We start from the raw sequence: 24473 nt of genomic DNA, 5'->3' as shown, positions 1-24473 counted from the left end.
TTGTACCCCAGGCTCATAGGCTTTGCAAGTTAAGTGCCTTTAATAGATCAGTCATCTCCCCAGCCCCTAGATAAATTTGTTGAAGTATAAAAAATAATTTGGGGACTGGGAAAATGGCTTAACAGTTACGGCATTTGCCTGTAAAGCCTAAGGACACGGGTTCAATTCCCCAGGACCCATGTGAGCCAGATGCACAAGGGGGTGCATGTGTCTGGAGTTTGTATGCAGTGGCTAGAGGCCCTGGCATGCCCATTCTCTCTTTCTCTCTCATAAATAAATAACATAGTTTTTAAAAAGAAAAAATAATAATTTGGTGGTAGCGTGTTTCTGTTTTGAGAAATAGAAATTTGATATCCTATCTTAGGCTTCACCCAGGGTTTCAGGAAATGCAAACAGACTACTTTTGCGGAAACGGCCCTGCTTAGCTATGCTCTCACAACACAAAAGCAAAAGCTTATGCATGGCTTTAGCCACATCATGCTGGCTGTTCTTCCCCAGTTGGGAGCTCTGAGGACCCTGCCTGGGTTCATTGCAAGGCGTGAGACAACCCCCACCCCATGCCGAAGAGAGAGTGCACACAGGCACATCCACACCGTGGCACAGCAGTCCGTCCTCCCTCAGGCATTCTGTTCTGTGAGGGGCTTGAGTCTAACTTCAGGGTGTGGTACTCTCACAATAGAGCCAACCAGATTCTCGGGTCTTCTCAGGGGACACATGGAAGCTCTATAAGGAAGGAAGCATCTTGAGTTTGGGAATTTCTTTTCTCTGTTACTGATAAAGTGGCAAGTTGGTTGGTCTCTAACATGTGCCCAATCACAGTCCTATTTCTCCTGTAGCTCAGACTAGAAGGTTGTTTTTATCAGAATGCCTGGCTGCATCAGCATGGCAGGCAATGCCAGATAAACTTGTCCAAACACATGCTTGCTCAGAGACCCATAGAGACTAGCACAGGCTGCTACCGAGTAACCTTGCCTGGGAATCTTCTCCTCTTCCTTCTCATCCTCCTCTTCACTTGTTTTCCTTCATAGTTTTTGCTTTGTTTTAAACTTACTGCAAAATAAATACATAATTCAAAGAAAATAGCCGATGTTCCCCACCACAGCCCGATGCCGCTCTGGTCCTCCATTTGGGATGTGCTCCTTGCTCGTGGCTGTGTCGACTTGATGCAGGACTCGACAAGATGGAGTCTGGGGCATGTGCGTAGGAAGCAGGTGAGGAGCGTTGGATAAGGTGCTTGATCATTTGCTCCAGGAGAAATGGCATGGCCAGGAGCATCTGAACTGAGACATCCCCAGGAGTCATGGCAAGTGCAAAGACATGAGGGAGAAAAGGAAAAACTGGACACCCAGGGCTGTTGTTCCTTGGGAATTACATCAAACGCCATGGTCCTGAGGTTGCCTCCTTGTTTCTTGCAGAGAAATGGGTCCTAAAGGCTGCTGCTAAGAGTGCCTAGGGCTCCATGTGCAAGCCTGTGAGGGAGTGTGTCCCGCGCCCTCTGCTCTTCCTGCCGTGGGGAAGGCGTGTTGGGCGAGGGTTCCAAGGCACTTCACACCAGTGCACCAGCTTCACTAAACAGGGGACTGCACATCCACTCCACAAAACTATGTTGGAAAAAATAACCTAGTCCAAAAGAGAGCCACAGTGGAGTGTGAGGGGGTTGCTACTTAAGAAAGGGTGCCTTCCAGTTCTAGCGGGGTGTGCCTCTGGCATTGGTGCCTTCCAGGGGAATGAGAAAACGTGGGCATGACTGAGGAGACTTGCCAAACAGAAGAAAGCCATTCATTTCTCACAGATGTGCAGGAGAAGGCAGGGCAGAGAGCACCTGTCCCACTGACAAAGGGCTACACATGCTCTCCACATCAGATGGACCTATCCCCATGGATATGGACCGAAGGAGTCAGCCATTGTCGAGGTGTTTGTTTTCCACGTGCATGGTGTGGTGAATGTGTGGTGTGTGAGTGTGTGGGGATGCACGTTTCCCACGGGCGTGGAAGCTGGAGGGAGTTGCAGTGTCCTTCACCTATCACTCATCTACTTTTTTTTTTTTTTTTTCTCAAGACAGTCTCTTACTGAACTTGGAGCTGCTATTTTTTTTCCATCATACTGGTTGACCAACAAGCCCCAGCCATTATCTGGTCGCTGTTCCTGTCGGGACTGGGTTTACAGACATGCATAGCCACACCTAACTGTTCACATGGATGCTGGGAAACTGAACTCAGGGCAAATCAGGACCTCATGCTTGCGGCAAGCCACTTCTACCCACTGAGCCATCTCCCCAGGCCCATTATCCGGGATTTTGAAACAGATGATGGCTAAGAATTCTGAAAGTGATTCACTTTATGACTTTGCCTGTGGCAAGCCTTGAGTGGCCATATTTCTTGTGAATTTGTTCCCTAGCTGCTCAGTCACCTTAGGTAGCCTTCTGTCTCCTGCCACTCAATAGAATAGTTCTTAAATTTGCCTCTCTTCTTTTTCTTCCCCAGTTCCTGAGAGTTGACCAAGACAAAGACAGAGATTGCAGCCTGGACTGTGCGGGCTCTCCTCAGAAGCCACTCTGTGCCTCTGATGGGAGGACTTTCCTCTCCCGCTGTGAGTTTCAGCGGGCCAAGTGCAAAGACCCGCAGCTGGAGATGGCCCACCGTGGGAGCTGCAAAGGTGAGCCACGTCCAGCCGCAGGGGGAGGCCATGGGTCTGGGTCTGGGCTGAGCAGGCACATATCCTGTTTTTGCCTCTTCTAGGCTTTCAGGTCAAAACTCAAGTTTCATGTTTGCCATTTTGCGTTGGCACATTGCATGTAAAATAAAAAGGAATTTTTATTAACTTCAAAGCAGCTATTTAAAAAAATTGTCCAATATTCTTTTCTTTGTCTGTATTTCTTTAGTAGTATAGTATGTGTGGTGTGGTGTGATGTGTGTGGTGTATGCATACATATATGCAGATGTGCACACCATATGCCTGTACATGTGGAGTCTAGAAAATGCTGGGTGTCTTCCTCTATCACTCATCCTAGAGCTGCTGTTTTGGGTCACATTAGGTGATCAGTGAGCCCTATTTATTCTCTGTTCTCCACACCCCACAGGACTGAAGTTATAGGCATGCATGGCCACATCGGGCGTTTACTAGGTGCTGGGGAATTGAACTCAAGATGATCCAGGCTCTTCCTGGTCCTCACACTTGTACTTCTTTCTTAACCACAGAGCTATTTCCTCAGCCCTTAATGATCCACTTAAAACATGTCTTATGCTGTCACAAAACAAATTTATCCCAAGTACTTCAGTTTTCTCTTCCTTTCAAAGTTTTCTAAAATATTCTCAGTAAAGTCTAATGTTTCTCTCAACTCTCTCATTTCTATCTTTAGCAGGCAGGCAGTATTCAAGGAGTTTAGGGGGCTGATGAAATTTTCAGTTTTCCTGCATAAGAATCCCATGCAGACTTACAGCTCAGGCTTAGAGCAAACCTTGAAACACTTCCCATATTAATGATGGGTTCCACTTGGCAGGAACACTGGTGTTTCAGACACAAACCAAGCACTTTCACAAAGAGACTTCCTTTCTTTCTTACTCCCTCAGAAACAAGACCACACAGACTAGAAATGCATTGAGAAGATAGTCTTTGCTGATTATCTATTAGCCTCAATGATCCTTCTAGCTAAACAGATCAGCCACACCAACCACCACCAGGCTTCATCCCAGCATGCAATTAACTAGGTTGCCAAGATGTTTGCTCTTCCTTTCAAAGTGCACAGCACCGATGGGCAGGCCTGCATTCCTTATTCAAATGAGCAGGATGGAATTTCACCATGTTCTTTATCTTGGAGAGCTCTCCCACTGACATGACCAGTTATCTCCATACTAGCCATGAACTGTGCTACACACCTATTATTCCAGCACTTGGGAGGTAAGGCAGAAGGATCCTGAGTTCAAAGACAGCCTGGGCTACCTAGGGAGACTCTATCTCAAAAAATACAGCAACAACAAAGAAACATCCACATAATCACAGTTGGGGCTACCTAGCATAGGAACTAAGAAAAGTCCCTGTACCAACACTTCCCTGTGAACCTGTCTGTCATACCTGCAGGGGCCAATCTAAGGGTGGCTTCCTCTTAGCACTGACCTATGGCTTTGAGCCTGATCTATGATGCACGTCATCAGCTTCTTCTGTCATCGTGATTTGTCCTCAGTTACAGCCTGTGGAGACGCTAAACTACAGAGAAGCCAGCCTGAGCCAAAGACAGCAGGCAGGTGGATGGAACGATAGAAGAGAACAGGGGTGGGGCTGTTCCCCTGAGGACAAAATCATAGTGTCTACCGTGGAGTCTGAGTTCTCGAAAGGACGCTGTCTACACCGTGTTCACTCACAGCAGAGTCGGGAGGCCATAAGGAGTTCGCGTCCTTGCCTGGGCCAGCAGCTTTGCATTCAGCTGTGTCCCACAAGCAGTGGGAAGTTTGCATGAAGTAGGGACCGCCGTCCATACCTGTCCTCTCCTCGCTGTCTGATTAGTGGGGTGTTAAACATATGCATTTAAGGAAAATTCAGGTGCATTCTTACAAATTTTATATCTTGACTGTTAGCGATCTGTGCACTTACTTAGTTGGAGAAGCTTCTAGAAGCAGTTGCCTGGGAGGTCTTAGCTTGTGAAAACAGGCACTGTAGAAGTGGTGGTCACATGGCCTCATGAAGCCTGGCGTCTTCTCTTCCTGTTTCCTGCCACATTCCCTTTATAACCCCAGCTGGATATCCTGCTGAAAGGCCACAAGGAAGTGGTCAGACTGAGTTGCACTGTCCCCATGGCCTTTGAGGATGAGTCAATGAATGACATGGGTGATGAGGGATAAGGGACTGCATGGTTTCGGGGTGGAAATCTGGCAGCAGGCCCGTCAGTGGTGTGAGGTGAGGCAGCCCTCCCAGACCTTGGACTTGGGATCTTGGCTAGCCTGCAGGTCACAGTTGGATTCCTGTTTGTCCAGGGGTCATCTGAGGGAGAACAGACAGCCTCCCAAGGGTATCATGAGTCACCAGTGTTTGCATCCAGCCTCTCGCATCTGGAAGATTCCCTCTATGGAGTTCTCCTTCTCTGCCCTTGGGAAACATTATGCTATATACTTGAAAACTCCAACATCTTAGTGAGCAGTAAGTGAGTGGGAGACTTACCTCTTGAAAGCAAGTTTAAGGTAATCGAAAGGAGAGCATGGCGCCCACTGTGGCAGGTTCAGTGGGGCTGCTGTTGGCTCAGGGGAGTCATACAGAGCCTGGCTGGAAGCAGTGTATTGCTCATGCATCGCATTCTTAAGAGAGATGGGTGTCACATACCTCTGGGCCCTGACTAGGCTGCAGGTAGGGCCCCCAGATTCTCTGTGTAAGCCAGGGTTTTTCTTTGTCCAGATCCTGGCGCACAATAGGAGATGCACATTAATCTAAGGGCTCCTTCCTCAGGCTGCCTTGAACCAGGTGTCACCTACCCAGTCCCAAAAGTCTTACCCTGCACATAACCCACAGCAGAGGTCATTAGGACAAAGTCCCCATGCTATGAGAGCTGGGTACGTGTTGGCCAGCGCAGGCAAATTGTACCACAATTGACAGTATCTCTCCTGTCTCCAAGAACACAAATGTTATAGGTTTCATAAGACCCAGATGCCACCATTTACACTGACCCTGAGAGAGGGCAGGAGACTAAACTCTTCCCCTTTCTGTCCTTTAATAAAGAAAGCAACTGCCCAGTCTTTCTCAAAGTTCTTGTGTGGAAACTGGCTGGTGTTGTAGAATGTCCCCTTGGCAAGCATAGGGATAGTGACTTCCATATTATGAAGACATTTTCACATACTTGGTGGGTGACAGATCCATGGGCCTGTCTCTTTTGGATATACTGGTCTGGAAACAATAATTAACATATTTTTGTTCACATTTAATTAAATAGGGTTAAAATTTTTTTTATGCATTTCATGTTATGATCTAACCATTGGCCTTGACTAGAATTGTAGTGGTTTATACTGATGGTTTTTTTCTTTTTTTTTCTTAGAAATTTGTAGAGTTTTTGCTTTCAGAACTAGGCAAACTCATTAATATTTTCCTTTTGATCTGGTACCAGAAGGGCTGTCTTTCTTTTCAACAAAACTTTTGGCACTGTGTTTCGAAAAACCCCAGAAATGAGAGAAAATAAAAAAAGAAGGAAGGAAAGAAGAAAGAAAGGGAAAGGGGAAAAATCACATGCAAGGTGATTGCAGAACTATTTTGATATTTTTTTAGAACAAAGTCACAGATATCTGACTAAAAAATAGCTTTTTTAGACACTTCTCAAACCAAGAATGCCAAGAGGTCCCATCTTCATGACAGGAGTGTCACCTAGTACTCAACCTCGTTCTTTGATGCCTGCTGCCAAGGAGTGCCAGGACGGCTGGCACAGCACATTGGCCTGGACGGTGCTCTGGGGGATGGATGTGCACATTAGCCGCACGACCACTGTCTTGAAGCGAGCTTGGCGCTGGCGCATGGGACCTCTGCCTAGGCTCTATTTGGGACTCTTGAGTGCGGTGGGACCACAAAGAAGCCAGAGTACATGAAGTCTGAGAATTCTTCCCATTTGAAGGCTTTCTCATAAAATGGCTTTTTTAGTGTGTGTGTGCGTGTGTGTGTGTGTGCGCACATGCACGTGTGCATGTGTTTGCACATACATGTGGCACAGTGTACATGTGGTGATCAAATGACAACCTTACGGTGTCAGTCTTCACCTTTCAACTTGAGACAACTTGTCTTCTGACGCTGTTACTAGACTAGCTAGCCCACCAATTGGGAGAGTCCACCTTTCACCTTCCATTCATTGCATGTATCATGTTGGGATTGCAGATACATGCACCTCTGCACCTGCATTCCGGAGATCAGAATTCTGATTGGCAGGCTGCGCAGCAAGTGCTTTTAACCACTGAGCCATCTCCCCAGCCTGTCATAAAATGCTCATGGTGAGCTGTAATTACCTACAGTCAGAGAAATAGAGAGTGAGAAGCTCCAACTTCCCATTTCCTGTAGGCTCCCGGTATTGTTGCCTTTGAATATAACTGCAATGTATACTGGTGCAGGAAAAACAAAGATGGGCTGCAAACAAAGGGGCTGTCTCCCACTCAGAGAAACAATTATCCATGGTACATCTACATGGGGTGAGGGCATGAGTGAGTGTGTCAGTGCATGTGATTGTGTACAAGTGTGAGTGCACAAGCGTGAGGGAGTGTGCATGGATGTTAGTTCACATGGGACTGTACAAAGTGTGTGCCGGCGTACGGGTGTGTTCATGAGCATTCATGGCCAAGCATGTGCCGCATGAGTGGCAAAGCAGGTGAGAGTGTTAATGAGTGCCTGCGTGCAGTGTAACATACATGAGTGTCTGCACAGGTATAGTCAGTGTGTACAGTGCAAGTGTGCAAAGTGAGCATCTGTAAGATGTGCACAATGTGGACACGCATGAGGCTCTGAACAGGCGTGCCTAAAGTGACCGTGCCTGATGGTGTGTGAGTGTGCTTGTGAATATGCTGCGAAGTGTCTGGGGCTGGGCCTCTCCTCTGTCCTGGGCTTGCCCTGCTCCTGGCAGCCTCTAGGTGGCGGTTCTCTGTCTCACCAGCAGCCTAGACAGACACAGCCACTCCCGGCTGACCTAGGACTCGGCCACCCTGCCTTCTTGTCTCTCGCTGCTGCCCCACCTGGATCCTGCTCTCTGCCCTGAGCGTCCGATCTCTGACACGAAGGATCTTCAGACTGGACCAGACAGGAAGAGCTCTTCCACATTACCCTCTCGCGTGTGGAGTGTTTCCTCAAACAACCCTTGCAGTGTTTGTCTCAGCAGCAGCTGTGATTCAAGGCAAGGGTCCCCTGGGGAACAGGAACCCTCGTGGCCTCAGTCCCTTCCAAGGGTGACAGTCAACCCTCACTGTCATCTTGTCTTGATGACTGGAAGTGCTGCGGTGCTCACTGTGCTCAGGAGTGTGTAGAGGTGGTGACTCCACTTGGTCCTTGTTTACAGTCTGTCAAAGCCACCCCGGTCCCTGAACACACTGGAGAGGCATCACACTTGACCTTAGCTTTCCCTTCACAGCCTCACTTATACACAGAGGGACTTTCTAGCTATAATTTTGTTCTGCTTTATGAAGTTAGGACGAGAATTTAGTCTCCATCCTCCCTTGCTGTGTAACTGCATTTTTCCATTGTCACAGGAGCTGTGGTAGACTTGCTGCTCTGCTATTGCAAGGGCACAGCTCCTGGCTTCAGCTGATCATGGCTGGAAAGGGCAGCAGGGCTTGCCTGGGAGCGGGCGCCTGCCTGGAGCCCTGGGCTCTCGCTGCACCCTGCTGCATGGCCGGGAAGTGTACCTCATGCCAAGGGGTACTTCAGACAACATTTTATTTTTTCTAAGTCCAGCCTTCAAAATTACAAGTGGGTAAAGCCTAAGTCTTCCAGCTCTGAAACATAGCATCTGCGTTATTTGAGGACAGTGAAAATCAAAGGTTCGCTCCTCCGAAGGCTATTATTTATGTGGCCACTACATAAGGCCACAGGGGACGGCAGTGAAAAACTGCTCTTGACCCCAGAGAGTTCACACGGCCAGCACAGTAACAATGATATGTCAGTGGCCAGTGGACCCTGAGCAGTTTGCCTGCCTTCCAGACAGATTCTCAGCCTGGCTTGTCTGCAGTGTCCCAGGCGTGGGACACTTGAGTCTTTTTCTGACATCCCAGAAGTGCTGCCTTCCTCCCACAGCAGGCGGCATGTACGAGGCACTAACACTGGCCTAACCCAGAAGATCTCAGCAAAGAGCAGGAGTGAGTAGAGCCAGGCGATTTTGGGTCTGCTGTAGACAGGAAGCCCTCAAGGAGTGGCTAGCATGCCCATGAAGCTTACCATCCCTTGGACATACTGCTTTTGAACAACCGTTCTGTTCTGAAAGCATCCATTCAACTGTCCTCCAAATTGTTGCTCTCCAAGGCTTCTTTGCATAAGTTGCTTAAAGTAGCCATACTTTCTGATGAGCACCTGACTGTTCTGAGTAATTCTTTTTTAAAAAATATTTTATTTATTTATTTGAAAGAAAAGGAAAGAAGGAGAGGTGGAGGGAGGGAGAGAGGGAGAGAGGGAGAGACAGAGAGAAAGAGAGAGAGAGAGAATGGGCACGCCAGGGCCTCCTAGCTACTGCAAACAAACTCCAGATACATGCACCAATGTGTGCATCTGGCTTTACCTGGTTACTGGGGAATCAAACCAGGGTCCTTTGACTATGCAGGTAAGCCTGCTAACTGTTAAGCCACCTCTCCAGCCCTCTGTTCTGAGTACTTCTAGAAAAGTAGGAAATTATTTGATTTCTGTTTAAAAGAAAACCTCTGGCAGATATAGCCCTTGTTATAAGTGAACCTTACATTCATAACTTCCTGATAAATACCAGTTAATACACAATCCTATGATCCCACTTGGGTCTGTTTTATTCTGTAATTAAGAACAAAAACCAAAACCCAATTTTCCCAAACCTTGTTGATCATTAAAAGTAATATCAAGCCAGGTGTGGTGGAGCACGCCTTTAATCCCAGCCAGCACTCGGGAGGCAGAGGTAGGAGGATCACTGTGAGTTCAAGGCCACCCTGAGACATAGTGAATTCCAGGTCAGCCTGGGCTAGAGTGATATCATACCTCAAAAAAATAAAAGAAAAAAGAAAAAAAGCAGTATCAATTTATCAAAAAATCTTAGTAAAGTCTTATTATTAGTGATGCTTTCTTATTGTTATTTGCAAATTTCTGGCTTTTTCATGCAAGGGTGAAAAATTCTCAAAATACCTAATCAAATTGCATCAAAGATTTTCTTTAGTAAAAAATATTTTCCAATTCTAAAGAAATTGAATTCATAACTTTATTTAATTAGGATGTTATTGTAATTTCTAGTGAAGATGGGTTTTCTTATAGGGGAGAAATTAACCATCATTTTAAAAGAACTGAGAGCCACTTCACAAATACTGATGGCTGTGGAAATTTACAAATGAGAGGAAAGAAATCTTTGCTCGCATCCATATGGAGAATTGTTACCCTTGCTGTTGATGAAATGTGAACTGGTTCTGCCACTATGGAATAAAGCAGCATCTCCTCCCCTGGTGACAAAGAGCCACCTGTGACCAACTCTAACCCTACGTTTAAGCCCAGAATGTGTGACACAGGAGCTAATATAGACTCCAGTTTGTGCTGAAAAATGGAAAACCCTAGCATCCATCAGGGGATGACTTGAAAGACTAAACATGGCCTACTACAGCTATGGGAATCCCAGTGTTCATTAGTGGATGACTGGATAGACTAAACGTGGTCTACTACAGCTATGGGAATCCCAGTGTTCATCAGTGGATGACTGGATAGACTAAACGTGGTCCACTGCAGCTATGGGAATCTCAGTGTTCATCAGTGGATGACTGGATAGACTAAACGTGGTCCACTACAGCTATGGGAATCCCAGTGTTCATTAGTGGATGACTGGATAGACTAAACGTGGTCCACTACAGCTATGGGAATCCCAGTGTTCATTAGTGGATGACTGGATAGACTAAACGTAGTCTACTACAGCTATGGGAATCCCAGTGTTCATCAGTGGATGACTGGATAGACTAAACGTGGTCCACTGCAGCTATGGGAATCCCAGTGTTCATTAGTGGATGACTGGATAGACTAAACGTGGTCCACTGTAGCTGTGGGAATCCCAGTGTTCATTAGTGGATGACTGGATAGACTAAACGTGGTCCACTGCAGCTATGGGAATCCCAGTGTTCATTAGTGGATGACTGGATAGACTAAACGTGGTCCACTGCAGCTATGGGAATCCCAGTGTACATTAGTGGATGACTAGATAGACTAAACGTGGTCCACTGTAGCTGTGGGAATCCCAGTGTTCATTAGTGGATGACTGGATAGACTAAACGTGGTTCACTGCAGCTATGGGAATCCCAGTGTTCATTAGTGGATGACTAGATAGACTAAACGTGGTCCACTGCAGCTATGGGAATCCCAGTGTTCATTAGTGGATGACTGGATAAACTAAACATGGTCCACTGCAGCTATGGGAATCCCGGTGTTCATCAGTGGATGACTGGATAGACTAAACATGGTCCACTGCAGCTATGGGAATCCCAGTGTTCATCAGTGGATGACTGGATAGACTAAACGTGGTCCACTGCAGCTATGGGAATCCCAGTGTTCATCAGTGGATGACTGGATAGACTAAACGTGGTCCACTGCAGCTATGGGAATCCCAGTGTTCATCAGTGGATGACTGGATAGACTAAACGTGGTCCACTGCAGCTATGGGAATCCCAGTGTTCATTAGTGGATGACTGGATAGACTAAACGTGGTCCACTGCAGCTATGGGAATCCCAGTGTTCATCAGTGGATGACTGGATAGACTAAACGTGGTCCACTGCAGCTATGGGAATCCCAGTGTTCATCAGTGGATGACTGGATAGACTAAACGTGGTTCACTGCAGCTATGGGAATCCCAGTGTTCATTAGTGGATGACTGGATAGACTAAACGTGGTCCACTGCAGCTATGGGAATCCCAGTGTTCATTAGTGGATGACTGGATAGACTAAACGTGGTCCACTGCAGCTATGGGAATCCCAGTGTTCATTAGGGGATGACTGGATAGACTTAATGTGGTTCACTGCAGCTATGGGTATCCCAGTGTTCATCCGTGGATTACTAGATAGACTAAACGTAGTCTACTGCAGTTATAGGAAACCCAGTGTTTATCAGTGGATGACTGGATAGACTTAATGTGGTTCACTGCAGCTATGGGAATCCCAGTGTTCATCCGTGGATGACTGGATAGACTACATGTAGTCCACTGCAGTTATAGGAAACCCAGTGTTCATCAGTGGATGACTGGATAGACTAAACGTAGTCCACTGAAGTTATAGGAAACCCAGTGTTAATCAGTGGATGACTGGATAGACTGAACATGATCCACTGCAGTTCTGGGAAACCCAGTGTCTACTAGCCACTTACATAATAGACCAAACATGGCCCACTGTGGTCACAGAAAGCAAGGACAATCTGACCCATTCTATGGCATGGATGAACTTTCGAATTGGATGCTGAGGGAAGAAAGCAGGACTCAACTGTGTAATATGAAATATCCCAAACAGGCAAGTCCACAGAGGTGGAAAGTGTGTCCATCCTTTTGGGAGCTGAGGTAGGAGAAATGACTGTGCATTGGACAGGACGGTCCTTCCAGGGTACCAGTTATAACCTGGGACTCACAGCAGAGCTGTGGTCACCTGGCATTGGGGAAGCAGCATTGCCAATAGGCCTGCACTGCAGAATGGCCAAGGTGGCAGGTTTTATGAACTGCCCTCTGGCACCACACTGGTATTTATTTTGCGAATATTTTGAGACTTTTAATGTTCAAACAGGAATGAAAGGTCCAGAGTAAAAGTATCAATAAGGCGTCCAAACAATGGGGGCCTACTTAGTTTTTAATTTAACTATGTGAGCCTAAAGAGTAAAAACAGCAATATAAAATTAATACCAGTAAATGGAACTCCAAGGAGAAAATGTTTGTATTCTGTTATTTCAAAATTGGTTGGAAATTATGGTTGACAAAATACAGTTTTCAAGGTGTGCAAGATCTTGATGTCTGCAGTCTATGATGCTGTACACAAGCACACACTGGTTTAAAGGGCAAGAAGACAAGGGCGACATTGCTGTCCTTGAGTGCAGCTTCCACAGGACCTGCACCTTTTAGAAGAAGGGATCTTTGGATGCAGGCTCCTGTCCTGGCGGTGAGGCCGTGAGCCTGCTGGATATCAAATGCCGGGGTGAGGCATGCTCAGGCCATCACTGCAGGATCTTGTCCAATACTTTTATTTCACGGATGATGACAAGTGTACTTGGGGATGATTTGCACAGACCCTTTTATATCAAGGTGGCATCCTCACTGGTCCTTTCTTTTGGCATGTGTGTGGTGTGTAAGTGCATGTGGGTCTGCCCATTTGTGTGTGGACACACATCTGTGTGCACCTGTGAACACATGTAGAGGCCAGGGGGGAAGTTGGATATCTTCTTCCATTGCTCTTTACCTTTTTTTTTTTTTTTTTGAAACAGGGTCTTGCTCCACACGGATTGGTCTAGACTAGATAGCCAGAAAGCTCTAGGATCCTCTGTCTTTATATCTTCCGTGTTGATATTATATGCCCATGCCACATACCTGGTTTTTACATGGGTTCAGGGGATCTGAATTCAGGTTTTCATGCTTGCACAGCAAATACCTTACCCACCCATGGAGTTATCTACCCAGTACCTTCTTTGATTCTTTTTCTTTCTTTTTATGGTTTATCAAGGTAGGGTTTCACTCTAGTTCACTATGTAGTCTCAGGGTGTCCTTGAACTCACAGCGATCCTCCTACCTCTGCCCTCCCAAGTGCTAGGATTAAAGGCCCAGCCCTTCTTTGATTCTTATGGTGAACTAGTCTATGATGTACCAGCCTTGCACTTGTAATTTAACATCCTGCTAAGCACAGAGCTGCAGGTCCGAGAATTAGAATTACTCAAGAGCAGTTGATGCAAAATCTTTAAGAGAAGTTGAAGCCAGGAAACAAAGTCCACAAGTTGTTTTGAAAATTTATTCTTTTCATGTTCTCAGATGGTTCAAATATTAGGCATAACTTATGGTCCCGTCTGTTCCTTAGCTGAAACCTTATAAGCTGGGATGCCTGTTATTTTTCCTTTGAGACAATCAAGCCACAGTTTATCATAAACCATGAAAACCATTCAGCAAAATGGTGATTTCTTCTCAGTGAACACAGACTGTACTTAAACTGAACAGTGTGGAGAACGAGCCGTGCTCTTCCCATCTGCAGCCTTGTCTGTGGGGTAGGCACCTGCTGTTCTGGTGGCCTTGCCAGCCTAGGTTCACCCTCTTCAGATGTTCCTCTCTGAATGGTCTCCCTCCAGCACTGTGACTGCCTTGCCCGCTCTTCCCACAGATGTGTCTCGGTGTGTGGCTGAGAGGAAGTACACTCAGGAGCAGGCCCGCAAGGAGCTGCAGCAAGTGTTCATCCCAGAATGCAATGCAGACGGCACCTACAGTCAGGTGACACACCTGCCCTCAGGGCTGAGGTGCCAGGGACGGGAGAGGAGAGGGAAGGGGAAGGAGCCGTGGTGGTTGGTAGGAAATCATCCTTTTGTGTCTTAGAAGCTGGAGTGACAGGAGCCTCATGGGCATAATCAGGTTTGTGAGGGAAGGTGCTGAGCCCATCTGGCACAGTGACTCCATCACAACTGTGACCTATGTAGCCTGGTGCTGCATGAGTTTGCTGCGTGAGGCTCATTGGGCCTGCTCACCCACCAGTGCTGAGGGTTCATTGGTAGATTGGTTCTGTTTTAATAATTTAATTTAATTTAACATGTGGTGAGAGACACGGTATCATTCATTGGCCTTCAATTTAGACAGCCTGATAAGCCCCTGGCTGGATGCTGTTAGGTCAGAGTGGGTCTTGCCTGTGGTCATGATGTTGGCCCAAGACAGCATCAAAAACAGCCTAGGTCTGGATTTTGACAGGGTTAATGGTTTTTAGTGAGAAACAGCCAATTAGAGTGGGGAGCAGTGTCTGCCTCACTGACATGAGAGCCTGAGTCCAGTCCCAGCACCAGTGTGAAAATGCCAGGCATGGTGGTACATGTTTGCCGTCCCAGCACTGGGGAGGTAGAAACAAGTGGATCCCCGGGCTCACTGGACAACCAGTCTTGACCCATAAGTGACCTAGCCTTAAAAGCATGTAGATGGCATCTGAGCAACAGCACCTGAGGTCGTACTTTGGCCACCACCAGCATGCATGCACACACATGCACACCAGCACATACACACACATGTGAAAAGGAAGGAAAGAAGGAGAAATGAAGGAGGAAGGAAAGATGAAAGGTAGAGGAAGGAGGAAAGGAAGAAAGGAGAAGAGGAAGGAGGAGAGAAAGGAAGGAAGTTAGGAAGAGTCCCCACAGCATCATCAACTGTGGACACCCATCCATCCCCTCTCCCTGAGTTGGCTAAGGGCTGACTGAGGCATGCTGGGGAGTCTCCTGACTCCTTGGCTCTCAGTTTACCCAGGGGTGAGGGGCTCGGGGGTTAGAGGGTCAGTGCCTCAGTGCAGTGATGTGCCGCTGGTCCCTGTTCAGTTTACCCAGGGGTGAGGGGCTCGGGGGTTAGAGGGTCAGTGCCTCAGTGCGGTGATGTGCCGCTGGTCCCTGTTCAGTTTACCCAGGGGTGAGGGGCTCGGGGGTTAGAGGGTCAGTGCCTCAGTGCAGTGATGTGCCGCTGGTCCACATGCCTGTGGCGCTGCTCTGCTCAGGCCCTTGGTCACATCACCCACGGAGCACCTGCGAGGCTCAGGGTGTCATGAGGCTTCTGAGGGGCACTAAGGTGCAGTCTGCTGGGAATGGCAGGATGTGACACATGTCAACTCACCTTTTGTCCTTTCTTGGCAGGTCCAGTGTCACAGCTACACGGGCTACTGTTGGTGTGTCACGCCCAATGGAAGGCCCATCAGTGGCACCGCTGTAGCCCACAAGACGCCCAGGTGCCCGGGTAGGTCTGACCACCTGCTCCATGGAAATTGCTTTGTTTCTCCAGGCCATCCTAGCAAGTTTTGCTCACAGTTCAAAAGGAAACCCAGTCTGGGTGGAGCTGTGAGTAGCAGTGGGGCTGGGATTAGCTCACTGAACAAACCTAGAACTCTATTCTATGCTGATCTGGGAAAAACAAAAGGCAAACTATTTGTCTGTACACTATGGCGGGCATGGCTCACCCTAGGGAGACACCCGAGTCTGAATCATGAGAGGCCATGGTGATTTGGCAGGTTTAATTTCAAAAATGACCACAGAGACTGTAGTCACCAGTGGAAATGACCCATTGTTCTCTTTGGCTTAAAAAGCAAAAAGTTGGTTTACAAAGGAAAGGTGAATGGTTCTTCTGGGGTCACTTTCCAGAGAATTTGTTTGTGCTACTTTATTCCTCGTAAGAGGGTTTGATTGACTAAAAGTAATAAGGTTGGCAGGATAATAATCTATAAAGTGGTCCTTTTCTATTAATATTTTACCAAGCAAGGTTATAAAAGATTCAGGCTTTTCTTTTGAAAATGGTTTCTAGCTCGGCCCTAACTTGCTGGGGTGGCCTAGCTGATCTGGAAGCAGTTGTATGCTCTTGCCATCAAAATTGCTGAACTATAATAAAAAGTAGGCAAAACATATCAGCATATGATAAAAGCTAAATATGTCCCTCAGTTTTGCATTTAGGTGTGTGTGTGTGTGTATGTGTGTTTACTTTGAGGGTTATTTTTATTCAAGGGGCAGACACCTTCAGAACGGGCATTCTGTTCTGTTCTTATTCTGACACTTGCCCAAGGCCACAGGCTGCAACTCAGTCCTACATGAGGCTTTTCCAGCACAACGTGACATTGTAATTAACAGTGACACAGCCCCAGTGTTTCCAGTGACTGGTCATCACTTAAAACCCATCTGGTGTGTGTTATGTGGAACAGAAATATGTTTCATCCAAAGATTAAAAAGTATTAATACTTTTTATTCAATGAGGTAGCATTTATATCTAGTGGTTCTTGAATGAACTTGGGTAGAAAAGGAAGGAGGGAGCACATGGAGTTACACATTTCCACATTGCCCTGGAGTTTCCTGAAGGAGAAAGCAGCAGGAATAACTGCTTCTATGATCCTAGTGACATTCCTGAAAATTTAGTCATGTGTGGCTGAAGGGAAAGCCCCGTTTTTTCATTCTCCACATGGGCTTTTGGATCCTAGGAATGGATTAGGGAAGAGAGTATTCTGTCTCTTTGCATGAAATCCTGGTGTGCGTTCCCTGAAAAAGAGACTGAGTGGGAAACTGTGGGAGTCAGAGTACAGGAGTGGCATAGGCTGAGCTGTAACCCCAGCATTGGTTGGGAGACAGAGGCAGGAGGATGGAGAGTTCCAGGCCAGCCTGAATTCCATATGTAGTTAGACCTTGCCTCCACAACAAACAAGAGAAAGTAATGAAGCGGTGCCACTTGGACATGACAGGGCTCTCTGGGAAGGCAGCCGTGCTTTGTGGCAGGAGTGGCTTTCACAGGCCAGGGTGTGCTTTGCGGCTGCACTCCCTCAGGCCCCTCTGCCATCCCGGCCCCCCACCAGCGAGGCCAGTGCCATCTTCTACCTGTTAACATGACAAACAGGTCCCAAAGCTCTTTCAGAGCTGTGTCCCATGCTTTTGTTCTTGAAACTTGGAGTGAGGGAGCAAGTGCCAGCACTGACAATTGGGGAAACTTCATGAAGCTGTGATGAATGTGTAAGGAGGGATTTCGAAACTTAAGGAATGGCTACGGGGGAAGGAATGCCTCATCCCACCCCACACAGGAATAATTTTCAATGCATTTCAATATAATATAATTTAACATCTACCCACATACTGACATAGCCCTCGCAAAAGATATAGAAAATTAGCAGGATGGAGGGCACTTACAGTGTCCTCCATCTAGAAGTATCGGGACTGCTTTCATCAAGTTCATCCTGAGTGAGTCAGCTTTATAGTATTCATTATAGGTCTTCTGCCTTCCAGTTTGCCCCAAGCTGCTGAGAAAGTATATTCCATAACATTTGAAAATCAAAAATCAGATTAAATTGGAAGGTTACACCATTAGAGTGTGTGTGTGTGTGTGTGTGTGTGTGTGTGTGTGCATGTGTGTTAATTAGAGACATGTGCAAGTATACTCTGAGGCAGCTAGGTGGGCAGGGAGGTGGATAGCTTCTTGGCCTGACCTGGCCTGGGTCCCGTGAGTGGAGCACAGCCATCCCCAGATTCCCTTCAGCTGCACCAGGACATCTCTGAGTCGGCACTGGGGCCTTCACTTCAGTTGTATGTTTAAGCTATCGATGCAGAAGGTCTACATTCCCAGTAGGTAAGAAAGATGAGGCAGTTCACAACAGAATGGTCAGAGGATGTGGAAAGTTTGTGTCTCCTTAAAAGGGAGTCCTAAGACCAAAGAGGTGCTTGGGTCTTCCGTACCAGGGAAGTGCCAATGAAAATCCCACAACAGCCCTTGTCACATGGGCCCAGAGGCAGGCATGAAGCAGGCTCACTCTGTGATCAGCTGCCCAGGACAGAATAGACTGCTGTAGCGTCTATGGTCGGTGCCTTCCATTGTCAGCTGGTGCTGGGTATGTTGACACTTCCTTCTGGAAGTGGACAGTGGAGAAACACCTTGCTGTGTAGCAGAAGACGTGAAGCAGGCGCACAGCCCACTGGAATGGGCTCAGTGTCCACCGCATCTGTAGGGTGCAAGTCCTAACTTGTCTGCAGTCTGTGAGGTTGCGTGTGCTGGGCTCATTCTGTGGATGGGAGGGGCGCTTCCTCACTCAGCGATGGTGGGCACTGTTGTTGAGTGGGAGGAGTCTCGGGCAGTTACAGCGCGCAGATCCAACCAGACCCACCCAGCTCTGGCTTGAAGGGTTCCTGTAGTAGCAACCATGGAGACAAGCCAGGGCCTGGCCTCTTGCATTTGGGTGGGCTTGCCACCAGGTCAGCAACACCTTTACGCTGGACTCCTGCTTCCCCTGCATGCTGACTTCATGGATTGTTCTCAGATAATTCATTATGAGGTCTGGTTATGTTTGGTGTTCTCAATTATATGGGAGTTTAAAAGGCTACAAAAAGCAAATCCCTGTGACAGCTGTCCCACATCTGCCTTATGTTCCTTCTGAGATGAAACTGACTTCTTCCTTGAGGAATCTGATAGAGGGAAGGCTCTATGAGTTTAGGGTCTGGGATAAGGGGAAGGAGAAAAGCTGTAGATAGGTTGGGCAAGAAAGACTCAGATTAGACTTGGGAAGCACTGTGGCTCAGGAACATTTTCTTTCTTTTTTTTTAATATTTTTTGTTCATTTTTTATTTATTTATTTGAGAGCGACAGACACAGAGAGAAAGACAGATAGAGGGAAAGAGAGAGAATGGGTACTCCAGGCCTCCAGCCACTGCAGATGAACTCCAGACGCGTGCGCCCCCCTGTGCATCTGGCTAACATGGGACCTGGGGAAGCGAGCCTCGAACTGGGGTCCTTAGGCTTCACAGGCAAGAGTTTAACTGCTAAGCCATCTCTCCAGCCCAACATTTTCTAGCTTACATGGATAGCTTGGAAATTGAAGCTGGGCCAGCAGACTTTGCAAGCAAGCTCCTTTAATCACCAGGTCATCTTCCCAACCTCCCCGCTTCCCTGACATTCTTTCTTTAAAAATATTATTTATTTATTTATTTAAGAGAGACAGAGAGAAAGAGGTAGATGAGTGGTGGTGGTGGGGGGAGTATGGGCACACCAGGGCCTTCTGCCATTGCAAACAAACTCCAGATACATGGGCCACTTGTGAATATGGCTTTACATGGTACTGGGCAATTGAACCTGGGCCATCAGGCCTTTCAAGTATTTAATCACTGAGCCATCTCTCAAGTCCATACCCCTGGAAGTTCTTGATAGCACAGATTGGTGACCACTTGTCCACAAGAGCAGTAGGGGATGATGGTGCCGAAGACTGACGGCAGGCCACATCTAAGCTGTCTTGTGATAGACTAAGTTAAGGTGTCACACCGCCATTTTATAGATAAGAAAATTCCTACGTACCTCTCTTCTCATAAATGGCATAGCTAGTGTTTAAACCTTCCTTTCTCTCCAGAAGCCACATCTCCCTGTCCCTCCCTCATACTATTGTTTCTAAAATTCCTGGGCCTTGTATCCCTTAATTTGAAAGAAATAATGGGAAGTATATGCCTCCAAATATTTGTAATTCCTAGATTTTGAGTTCTGTGCCTTGGATAGACTTGGCCACACTACTAATGCTTATCAAGTACCTGGATAGGGTCACAGGAATTGCGCTTAGTGGGCAAGAAAGCAGGAATGATCTCAGATACTCTTCACCATGAATCTGAAAAGCCATCATCTGCTTTAATAGGCTCTTGTTATACCAACCTACTGCCATGATGACCGTCCGCTGGTGCCAATGAGTAATCAGTCTGGATTTTACCAGGAACCAGTGGCCTCCCCTGTCCTTCTCTGCAGTAACTCTTTTGTTTAAATAATTTTTTGTTCATTTTTATTCATTTATTTGAGAGTAACAGAGAGAGAAAGAGGCGGGGGGGGGGGGAGAGAATGGGTGTGCCAGGGCTTCCAGCCACTGCAAATGAACTCCAGATGCGTGTGCCCCCTTGTGCATCTGGCTAACATGGGTCCTGGAGAATTAAGCTTCGAACCAGGGTCCTTAGGCTTCACAGGCAAGCGCTTAACTGCTAAGCCATCTCTCCAGCCCTCTGCAGCAACTCTTGAGGGTCAGAAGAGGAAGTCCTCATTAGCACTAGCAACTAGGAGTGAGTGGTGCCTCCCCACAGGTCAGGCACAGTAAGAGGGAGGGAATCTGGAAAAGGGCTTTTGGAAAGCAACTTTAGGAGAGGGCAACAAAGCTATAATATAGTACCATTAGAGGTGCCAATTGCTCTAAAGTTGCTCTTTGAGCTGTACCCAGGTGGTGTCATGTTTCTTTTGGAGAGACTAGGTGCCTAGAATTTAGATCCCCGAGCCCTGCAGCCTTGGATCTCCTTGCTCTTCAGGTGGCTTCTGCTCAGGGAATCTTCTCTCAGCACCAAAAGTGCTGGAGGACAATGTTGTTGCTGGCAGAACATAGATTCTGTTTCCCTGTGTCCTTTGGTGGACAAAGCGGCTCCATATATCTGTTTCTACCTCCACTGACCATTTTTATTCTGCAGAGTTTTCCTTTTCATTTTTTGCCTCCCTTTCTCCCTCCCTTCCTTCTTCCCTGCCTCTCTTTCCTTTCCTTCTTTCTCCTTCTCTCTCTCTTCCCTTTCTCTATCTTCCCCCTTCCTCCCTTCCTCTTTCTCTCCTCTTTCCTTCCTTTCCTGGCTCCCCTCACGTTCTTTTCTCAATTCAAGGCTGACATAACTGGGTGTAAGAGCAGAGATTACAAGCAAAAGATTTCCCTGCAAGGGTGATTTCTGTGCCTAGCCTTTTCTCCACTATTTAGGGCTAGCTTCAGGCTTTAATCTTATCTCTCTGGTGATTGAGTGAGTGGTCACGTAGCTTAGGCTCATTCCCACCCAGAGCACAAAAGGTTTCAAGATACTGTAAGCTGATCCTGCATGTGAGATTTTTTTTTTTTTTTTTGGTTGTTCAAGGTAGGGTCTTACTCCAGTCCAGGCTGACCTGGGATTCACTATGGAGTCTCAGGGTGGCCTCGAACTCACGGCGATCCTCCTACCTCTGCCTCCCGAGTGCTGGGATTAAAGGCATGCACCACCACACCTGGCGCGAGATGGGTTTTGACAGCTTTCATGCATGTACACAGAAGAAAGGGTTTTAACATCACCAGGTATGATGTCTGCGTCTGGAATTTGGTCTTGGACCAGGCTGCAGGCTTCAGGCCACAGGAAAGAAACAGAAACCCTCAGCTGGCGTGAGGTGACATCCTGCCAACCTGGTCGTCAGACCAAGGACCAGCCCCTGGGGCTCCGGTAAAGGCTTAGAGGGCTTGCCCAACAATGAGAAACCCAAAACAAACAAGACAAAAAACCCACAGTAGAAAATAACATTGTTCAGGGGTTGGAGAAATGGCTCAGTGGTTAAGCACTTCCCGTTCAAACGTGAAGCCCTGAGAAACCAGCTTCAGTTACACCCCAGCTCACACATAAGCAGCTGGGCATGGCCACATGCACCTGAAACCCCAGTCTCAAGAGTAGGGAGCAGAGACTGGAATCACCAAAGCTCTTGGAGAAAAGCCATCAAGCTACAGCATCAGTAAGCTGGCTCAAAGGAAAACAGGAGGAGGAGCTATGGAATGGAACAACTGATTTTCTGTCCTGGCCACTGCAAGCCAGGGCAAGGGGTGCTACATGTGCATACACAACACACACACTGCCCATAAACACACACATCACATTACATACACATACACAAGCCAACGTAAGGAAAGAGTCTTAAAAAGAAAAGAATTTGTCCAGTATCAGTTAAACACCAAATGGGGTTGTGGTCCTGCTTCAGAGTAGAGCAAAGTGTGCTATATTTTGACCGTTTCCTAGTGAGTTTTCAGTGCCCAAATGTGTGACTTGTTTTAGCCCCTGAGGTCTTTGCTCAGCCCATCCCATCAAGGCCTAGTGGGTGAATGATCCTTTAGGAATTTCCTCACACCTCTCTCAGCTACTTGACATAGTCTGTTTGTTCCAGAGGTTTCTCCTTGTTTGGTGACCCAGTGATCAAGGACAGAAGATTTGGATTAGACCAATGATATGTCAGAATGTCATTGACATGAACATAATCAATCCCTGTATTTTCCTACAGGGTTAGAAGTGCTGACACCTGACATGTTGCCACTCAGTATCTGTAGATTCAAAGTCACTTTGCAAGGAGGAGCTAAGTGGAGTTTTCATTTTTTTTTACTAATGAATATCTCCAGAAGAAGTTAAGGACCCTACAGAGCTGAGGAACTTCATGAATAAAAAAGTCCAGAACAATTCTCAAGTGCTGAAATCAACAAGATAGCATTGATTGGTTTCTGATGTATTTCTTTATAAAAATTATTAAAGTGCAAATTTGAAATTGCTTTCCTTAAATGGAAAAAGGCCAAAGGAAAACTATATTTGTTTTAGCTCTCCCCTCAGTATGCCCTGAAAATTATAGTTATTAAAGTATTTAAATATGTATTAGCAAGGAAATGTAAGGCAAACAACTTCAACAGGGGTAGGCAGCCATTCCAGGTGGAGACGGGGAGGGCCAGCAGGCTTCAGTGGCTACCTGGCTTGAGGAGACATAAGGTGAACTTTGCTCTGCATTTAGGCAGCTTGTGCAATGACTTTCTTAGAAAAAACCAAAAGTTCTATGTGCTGTATAATATGCAATTTTTACAAGAGTCTTTTGAGTATTGAGAACATTTATTTTATATCAGTACAGACATACAATAGTTGCAGGAAGCAGCTGGCACAGGCTGTGTGAAATTTCCAATGAAAGTTCCAGATGGTAGAAGTTTCTGAAGGAGCTCAAGTGATGCTGAATACTGTGTTTTTCTTTCAGGTGTTTCTAATTGTTTTGGGTTCATTGTTTTGAGGCATTCTCCCTACGTAGCCCAGATTGGCCTCAAATTTGTGGCAATCCTCCTGCCTTAGCGTCCCAAGTGCTGGGACTTCAGGTGTGAGCCATTTTGTCCAGCTGAACAAGGTTGTTTTTCTCCTTGTTATTTTTTGAAATTAGTGTATAAAGTAACAGACTTATGGCATTCGTACGTCATATGTTTCTGTTGATCCTCTTTCCCTACCCTTTCACCCCCAGCACTGACTGCCATTTCTGCTTTAAGTCACATGGGTTCTGTTGTTCTCCTCTGCTCTTCAAAACCATTTTTTCCCCTCTCGAGGTCCCCTTTGCTGTTTCATGACCTAGGTAAAATGTGACTTTCTCCTGTTATGAAGCTCATGGCTGTGGATCTTCTCCTAAGCAGCAATGCTGTGGCCATCCTGGGAGTTCTTGGACATGCTGGCCAGTGGGAATGGAGCAGGTTTCTTGCTTCATGGTCTATATCCTGAGCCCTTCACTGCTCTGGGCCTATCCTGTTCACCTCTCTTATCTTTTTAGATTTGGCCTTCTTATGACTCATTTAGCTGGATAAGTTTCTCAGCACCCTCCACCCTCCAGTGCCCGGAAGGAGCACACAGAGGCTAGGTTGACTTTGCCATTCTCATACATAGGAGAATAACCCAGGGCAGTTGTGACAGCTGGGACCAGCAGCAGCTTGGCTGGGAGACCAAGGTGGACAATGAAACACTAGCTAGTCAATAATCATTATGTAATAACCCCTGAAGCATAAGACCAGGCATCCTGTGAAGACACTGGCCTTCCAGGTCATTGTGTGTCAGCCCCTGTAGGGGGAGAGGACAAGGGTCGTGGAAGTTGCCAGGCTTCAAATGCTGCGGCTCTGAACTGGGCCTGGGGCTTGCCTTTGGGCAAGTTTCCATGTGGTGCTGACCTCAGTATAAGGGCCAGAGTAAATCAGAGGGCACCCACTACCATGCACAGTTGGGGCATGTTCACATGGCACCTTATACCCTCTTCATAGGCCAGTGCAATGCTAGTTCCTACCAAAGAGGCTACAGGGGCTGGGAAGACCTCTCAGTTAGTAAAGTGCATGCCATGCAATCACAAGGAGCTGGGGTTGGATCCCCAGAACCCATGTAAAATGCTGGGCATGATGGCCACGCCTATAACCCCAGTACTGGGAACGCAGAGATAGGAGGATCTCTAGGACTTGTGGCTAGCTGAATCGCTGAGCTCAAAAAACAAGGTTAATGGCTGGGCGTGGTAATGCACACCTTTAATCCCAACACTTGGGAGGCAGAGGTAGGAGGATCGCTGTGGGTTCTAGACCAGCCTTACATAGTGAAATCCAC

General features: G+C 47.0%; 1 protein-coding gene across 2 annotated transcripts in view; it reads left to right on the top strand.

Annotated features, from left to right (window-relative positions):
* The window catches only part of Smoc2 (SPARC related modular calcium binding 2), a 137122-nt gene that overhangs the window by 43148 nt on the left and 69501 nt on the right, over window positions 1–24473 (top strand). For both annotated transcript variants that reach the window (XM_004651076.2, XM_004651075.2), the window contains exons 2-4: window positions 2484–2655; window positions 13991–14097; window positions 15486–15585. In XM_004651076.2, the coding sequence (XP_004651133.2) occupies window positions 2484–2655; window positions 13991–14097; window positions 15486–15585 (379 nt within the window). The remainder of the gene's footprint in view (window positions 1–2483; window positions 2656–13990; window positions 14098–15485; window positions 15586–24473) is intronic.

This window comes from Jaculus jaculus, chromosome 9 (assembly GCF_020740685.1).
Source record: "Jaculus jaculus isolate mJacJac1 chromosome 9, mJacJac1.mat.Y.cur, whole genome shotgun sequence".
Classification (NCBI taxonomy): Eukaryota; Metazoa; Chordata; class Mammalia; order Rodentia; family Dipodidae; genus Jaculus; species Jaculus jaculus.
This window is presented reverse-complemented; position numbering and strand designations above follow the sequence as displayed.